At 51.3% G+C, this 7,172-nt stretch overlaps 1 protein-coding gene across 1 annotated transcript; it reads right to left on the minus strand.

Annotated features, from left to right (window-relative positions):
• Positions 1 to 2,942: 2,942 nt before the first annotated feature.
• On the minus strand, positions 2,943 to 4,721 carry FAM71A (family with sequence similarity 71, member A). The gene has a single exon (XM_012638368.1). The coding sequence runs from the start codon at positions 4,719 to 4,721 to the stop codon at positions 2,943 to 2,945; it is 1,779 nt and encodes a 592-aa protein (XP_012493822.1).
• Positions 4,722 to 7,172: the final 2,451 nt, after the last annotated feature.

Here is a 7,172-nt window from a genome sequence, read left to right on the forward strand (position 1 = left end):
CCTCGGACCCCTCCTCCGCCCTTACCCTCGTTCCCGCTCAGAAGTGCCACTGCTCTGTGTCAACTCCTTCACAGGCCCTGGAATCCGTCCTCTGAACAGACTCTGTTCCCTGAACACGCGTCTCTCCCCGCATCGAGTGGTCATGAGTACTCCTCCGTCCCCTCCTCTGGCCCTGCGGCCGACACGGCAGGTGCTGCACAAAACGGGCTGCCCTGGAGCGGCCCCCCTCTGCACCGACACCTCCCACCTCGAGCAAGTTCTGGAAGGAGAGATGTGAGAGTCAGAACAGAGCACATATGTCCAAGAACTTTATAAATGGCTAAGTGCTACATAAATGTTTTTACTGCGTGTTTGTCTTCCAGACTAGTGTTTAGCTACACTTGCCTGTGTGGAAACCAGAAGATTAAAGGAATGTGGTGTGATCTATTTATAACTTCCCTACCTTTTCAAGGGAAAAGCTGGCCAAGAGTAAACCATTAATTTGTCTCCCTGAAGAGGCCCCCGATCTTCTCTGGAGCTGGGAGTTAATGATTCTGAGGTTGTTTTCCTCACAGGGCCAAGTCGTATCTCATCTTCGGCATGTTCCCTTCTTTCTTAAGAATAACTTGACTCACTGCAATCTGGGGGCAGGAGCCTTGTTTGGCAGAAGGACAAGGCGGCCGTGTGTAGGTCTTCGGCCCTCTTCCTTTCTCAAAGGCGCCCTGACCCCACGCCCACCGTTCCCTCTACCGACGGAAGAGACCTGTCCCAGCCCTTGTGACGAAGACTGTGACTTTCCTCAAAGTCACTTTAGGAATTAATTGTGCAGGTCCAAGCAACAAGGATGCTATGATCTAACTCATAACCCCCCTCCTCTTGGAATCCCAAGAAGAAGTTTTCTGAAGATTCAGTATGAAGAAACCATTCTGGGCCTGGTTTTTAAGAGTTTGAGTCGTGGCTGGGGGAGGACTGGGCTGCAGAGAGATGTAGTCCCCAGCGGGATTGGTTCCTGGTTGGGAGCAGGGCCTGGGATTCCAGGAGGTCTGTTTATATGAGTAGATGTAGCGCCGCCCAACGCAGAGGCTGGGAATAGAAGCCCAGGAACTGATTACGGCTTAAGGGTGGTCCAGACACTACTGAAATAAGGCCGTCTTACCTCAAGAGTTGCGTCTCCTCAGCCCCTACCTCTCCTTCCTCTCAGTCCCGTAATGTTGGTACTCATCCCTGTAGAGTTCTGGAATATGGTGGTAAGAACCTGATACGTCTCAGGTCCTCGTGGTGCACCGGTGAACTTGTCCGATTTTCCTCCTCCTCATGCCTCAGACAGGGCTTTGCATAAAGAAGTGGGCTGGTGGATCACTGTTTTGCAAAGGTGCCACTGTGTGATTGGAGCAAGTTACCTTCTTGAGCCTCTGTGTCCTCATCTGTAAAATAGGGATATCATTCCTTCTTTTCCTAATAACCAACCAAGGATTCGTGTATAATAAATGTCATTAAAATTCTGATCTTGGTTGGGCTCAGTGGCTCACACCTGTAATCCCAGCACTTTGGGAGGCTGAGGTGGGAGGATTGCTTGAGGCCAGAAGTTCAAGACCAGCCTGGGCAACATAGCCAGACCCTGTCTCTACAAAAATTTTTTAAAAAAATTAGCCAGGTGTGGTGGCGTGCGACTGTAGTCCCAGCTACTCAGCGGGCTGAGGCAGGAGGATCGCTTGAGCCCGGGAATTTAAGGTTACAGTGGGCTATGATGGGGCCACTGCACTCCAGCCTGGGTGACAGAGTGAGACCCTGTCTCCCCCGCTCCAAAAAAATTGAATCTTAACAAAAGAGGCCTTTCATATTTATATCACTTCAGTACAGACATAAAAGTGAAAACATAAGGGGAAGGAATTGGTTAAGGTATGTCTGAGGCAATAACCACTTCATCACAACAACCCCAGCAATTATAGGACCATTTTGATTTCAGAGATGTTGAAATGCGAAGAACAGCAAAATAATAACAAACACCCTTGTACCCACCTCCTTGCTTAAGAACTAAACAATTCCCAGCATCACTGAAAGCCTGTGTCCACCGCCTCGACCCCATCTCTTGTCTTTCCACGGAAGAGAAAACCATTGTCCTGAATTTTTTGTTTACCGCTCCCCTGTTCCTGTTTTTGTCTGTTTTACCAAACATGTAATATATTATTTGATCTTGTTTTTAAACTGTTCTGTAAGTGAAGCTATATCTTATTCTATGGTTTGCTTTTTTTTTAAACATTATAAGCAGAATTTATCTTTGCTAATAGGTGTAGCTGCCATTTATTTTTCACTACTGAATATCCCCTTCTATTCCTATCCCACCGTCCTATCCATTCTTCTGTTGACGGAAATTTGGGCCGTTCCCAGTGTTTTGCTATTAAATTATTTTGCTGTAAACATTCTCATAGCTGTCTCCTGGAACACGTGTGTGTGTGTTTCCCCGGGAACACACCTAGGAATGGAATTGCTAAGTCTAGACAGGGGTCCTCTCTGTTCTGATTGCCAACAAATGCTGCTGCTCCCCTTGCTCCCCCCTGTCTCATCCAAGGGGTTCAGAGTCCTGTTCTTGCTTTGTCTATGGACCTCTGGCAGAAGAAAGGTTTATGAAAAGGATAGGGAGATGGTGGAGGTCGAGCTTCCCAGCCCACTGTCTGTGACTCTCGGCCAGGAAGGGGTTGAGACAGGATGGGGCACTCGTCTTGTCTCTCCTGAGCACGGGTGTGGCCCTGGGGTCTCAGGCTGTAGCGCAGCTGACGTCACAGAATCCACTGTGAGGTCACTACCGGGCGGTGGGGTGTCAATATTCAGACAGAAGGCAGCAAGCCACTCTCGGATGTATGGTTCTTTATTTAAACTGCAGTAAAAGAAAGCTGGAGTCAGCTCTCCAGGGATATTCCCCGGAGCCCTGGGGCCCCTCTGCGGTTTCTACTTCCAGGTCCTATTTAATGGGCTGTGAAGGTCACTGTCTCCTTGATCTCGGAAGTCACAGAGCCAACCATCTCCAGCTCCTGGCCACTCTCCCCTGCCTCCACGATGGCCTCCATGGTGTTCTTCTCCACTGTCTGTGCCACGACGTCCACATGTCTGCCACGTGGTGAGCCCCCTCCTTTTGTAGTGAGGTTGGCTTTGACGTTCCTCAAGAAAGAGCCGATCTTGTCGAGTCTCTTCCTGGATCCCGAACTAGTGGTAGACACGCTCCTTCCGGATTTGTGAGAGGTCCTTGACTCCTTAGTGATGAGGGTGTGGCTGACGTCTTTGTGTGAGCTGCGGGTCTTGCTGTCCCCTGGGCTGCTGCGGCGGCGTTTCTCCTTTCTGTCTTCTCTGCTGGCTCGGTGGCTGGACGAGGACCGGCTGGAGGATTTTCGGGCTATCTTGTCTCTGCTTGTCTTGCGGCGATTCTCACCTGTCCTGCGGTGATGGGTACTCCTGCCACTGAGCGCTCTGTCCTTCTCCCTTCTCTCCCTCTTCCCCCTCCTCTCCCTCTGTTCCTTGTGGGCTTCAGCGCTGGCGTGGGCATGCCGCCTGCCCTGGGGTCCGCTCGCGCTGCTCTCGCTCAGCAAGGTTGAGACGGGAGGTTCCTCTGCTGGACAGTTGTCTCTTTCTCCAACAGTCTTGCTGGTGGGTTCTATTTCGGCAATCGCCACACTCATGGTGTCCTCTGGGGAGATGTTCGTGGACGCGCCGGAAATATGCTCTGAGGTCTTGCTGGCAGCCCCGGCCACAGCCACCTTGATGCTCTTTGGAGACATGCTGGCAGTGCCTGCAATGGCGATGTTGCTCTTGCTTCCTCTTAGGACGGCCCCTCCTGCAATGCTGCTTGCATCTCCAAACTTGGTCCCTGCCAAACTCAAAGCACCTGCAGTGCCCGCAGCTGCCCCAGCAACTGCTACCTCTGCGGTTGCCCCTGTTGCTGACTCTTTGGCAAAATCCATAGGTTTAGTTTTGGGGGTGGATGCATCAGGCACACCGATGGGTTTGTAGGAGTTATATTGGACCCCCTCCCCCCCAGCATAAGCGGCAGAGGTGGCCCCACACACCTCAGAGACTATTTGGAGGCTCCTGATGCTGACCTGGTCCTGATCCCCCTTTCCTTGCAAGTCCGCGCCTCCCAGGCTCGTCCTGTCTTCCTCAAACACGGGCATGCACATGTCCTCCGCTGGAACTGCATACGTACTGCTGTTACTGTCCACAGGGGGCCGCAGGAGGTAAATGAGTTTTTCCCAATAGGCAAAGAGGTCTTTCCGTGCATCTAGAGGTGGACACAGCTGCAGGTAGCAAGAACGGCCGGTGGCGAACTTTAGGCGCAGCTGTTGTTTCTCACGGTCGTGAACAGAGATCCTTACAAACTTCAAGGGAAGGAGCCTGGTGAGCTCTAAGGCCTTTGCAGCCTTGCGTTTTCTTCCCTTGGTGGACTGGCCATGTCCACCGTACTCTTCACAGCCGGTGGCCGGTCGGGCCAGCAGCATGACGTCAGGGAGTGGGAGGCTGGGGCTGGTGCACGCGATGCCCACGGTCACCATTCGGACACGGTTGTGCACGTCAATCACTTCGCCCCTTTTGGTGATCTGGATAAAGTCGCTCTCAAATATCGGTGCGTACTTGAATATGTCATACTCTCCCTTGTACAGCTGTCGCTGCAGTTTCCCCATGCTGGTGTTGAACATGCCCATCCCAGAGCCACTCTTGGCCGTGTAATATGGCAACAGACAGTCACTGTTCATGGCTCCCAGAGTCTCCCTTGGCCTCGTTGGCAGGTGAGGGAGCAGCGGTGCTCCTGGGTCACAAAGATGGCTCTGCAGCAGGTCTCTCCACCCCGCCCCAACCCCACAGGCCTCCCCTTTTGCCTCAGAGCCTCCCAGAGGCCGAGGTTGGGGGCGAGGACACAGATGGTTGCCGTGGGGATGCAATGGCGCGCGCGGACTGCAGACTGAATCTCCTCGCTGATGTGGAGACGCAGGGTGGGCTCCCGAGAGGGCTTCTGGGTCTAACCCCTGCTTCCACCTCTGATTCTTATATCTTCCTGACAGTCTACAAAGTGCAGTCCTAGTGAGAGAAGTGACCACCATCTTGGCCTAAGTCCCCGAGCAGCCATATTTATCCTCTGCTGCCCTTTGTGACCTATCACTGTCACACACCCCTTTGTTTTCATCCCCTGCTGCCCCTCAGGGCAGGGCCACCATCCTGACACCCCACTGCCCCCACAGAGGACAGGCCCACCCTGCCAGGCACTCAGGTGAGTGCCAAAATAAACATTTTTTCAAATGAGAAAATTTTGTGTGGCTTCTCCCCTGCCCCCCCAATTCAAAAGATTCAGCAAACAGACAACATCTATAGAAATGCTAGAGGATGGGATAAATTTGAACCATTTGAGTTACATGGTTTAATTTTATAGAAAAAGCTAGAATTGGCAGTCTTGGTTCTTAGCCCATTCTTTCATAAAATCTCAGTAAATGTCGATGATGATGATCTTTAATAACAACCTTAACCTTTAATAATAACATTAAACATTATTTCTCCTAGGTGCCATACTATGTTCTTGACCTATATTCATAAGAACCCATTGAGCTTGGGACAATTGCTACTGTCCCCATTTTACAGGTAAAGAAACTGAGCTTGTGTCCCTTACCTACATTCGTAGAACTAATAGGTAGTGGAGGCATTATTGGAATCCGGGCTTAGGTGATTTTAAAGTCTTTGTTCTGAACCACTGTAGTATTTTGCCTCACAAGGAAAGCTTGGGCCAGTCACATGTTTTCAGCTGGACCGACTTAAGAAGACCAGTTTGGTGCACTATGGGAAGTTGCACAATTAACTCTCTCCGTGTGTGTGTATTTGTGGATGTACGTTATGGAAAACCCAGGACAACCACTTCAGACAGGGGCTCGGGGCTGAACAGGGGATGAAGTTTCCCAGGGGTCCACCTCCGTTCCTCCCTTCCCTTCCCTCCATTATGCTTGTACAAATACCCCACGCAGGGGAGCCCAATTATTCTCTCGAGACCCCCAGTTTTTGCTCCCTTCTCCCCACTTCCTGCCCAGTGAAATGCCAGGCAGAAGAGAACAGGAGGGAGGTGTGAGGCCCTCCTGAACTAACCTCCCTCCCACGCGGAAATGGTCTGGAAGCCGTTTATACCTGCGGGAGCACGGGCCATTCTGCCACCTGTTGTTGCCATTCCCGCAAAGCTAGCCACGGAATAAGTGATTTCCAAACTGTCACTTGAAATTCTGAGAAGGATCCCTTGCTCCCAACTGTCTTTTCTCCCACTTTGATGGTTCTGCCTGGAATCCCACCTTAGAGATCCATTCCCTGAGGATAAAGGCACTTTCTTAGAATAAACACACCTGTCCGTCAGTGGGTGGATGGGTCAGCAAAATGTGGCATATCCACATAGTGGAATATCATCTGCCACGAAGAGAATAAAGGACTGTCACACGCTACCGCGTGCTGAGGCTTGAAAACATTAGACTGAGTGGAGGAGCCAGACACAAAAGACCACATATTATATGATTCCACTTGTATTAAATACCAGGAACAGGCAGATCCATAGAGACAGAAAGCAGATTGGCGGTTGCCAGGGTGGTTGCCACTTCCTCATCTGTAAGGTGGGGATGACAGTTCTGAGGACTAAATGGGATCATGCATGTGGAGAGTTCAGCTCATTGCCCTCCTCAGTAAATGTTAGTTAGCATCAGCATTAGTCCCCACGGTCCTTTTAGCCTCGGTGTGAATTCCTTCCCGAAAGAAGTTTTGGATGAGACCCTAGAAAAGCTTCTGGAGTTAGAGGCACCGTGAGAACGCAGGAGGAAGCTCCGTGGGCAAACCTGACCTCCTTGCAGGCAGATGTCGACTGGAAAGACTGTTCGCTCCGCAGGGAGACAGCTCTGCAGCCCAACCAGCGGGTGCGGGACAGGGGAGAGAGGAGAAAGCTTGACAGGATTTGGGTGTCAGGGGTTTATTGAAAGCTCTTGGGGAGAAATTAGGATAAAGATGGAAAAGGACTTTAGCTCTTGACAGAAAGTGAAAGCACTCAGTTTCAGAACCCCTGTCCGGGGCCAGAACCCTTCAAACCTCTTTACTCTGAAACAGGTGTCTGGCCAGATCTCAGGGAAAGACCAGGGGGGCAGGAGGAAAGCAACAGGAGGGTGGCTTTCCGTGCCCGGCTAGTGTGACGT

This window comes from Propithecus coquereli, unplaced genomic scaffold (assembly GCF_000956105.1).
Source record: "Propithecus coquereli isolate 6110/MARCELLA unplaced genomic scaffold, Pcoq_1.0 Scaffold129, whole genome shotgun sequence".
Taxonomy (NCBI): Eukaryota; Metazoa; Chordata; class Mammalia; order Primates; family Indriidae; genus Propithecus; species Propithecus coquereli.

What these genes read in the sequence shown, in the direction of transcription:
- FAM71A (XM_012638368.1), bottom strand. Translation starts at nt 4,721, where the DNA reads ATGAACAGTGACTGTCTGTTGCCATATTACACGGCCAAGAGTGGCTCT.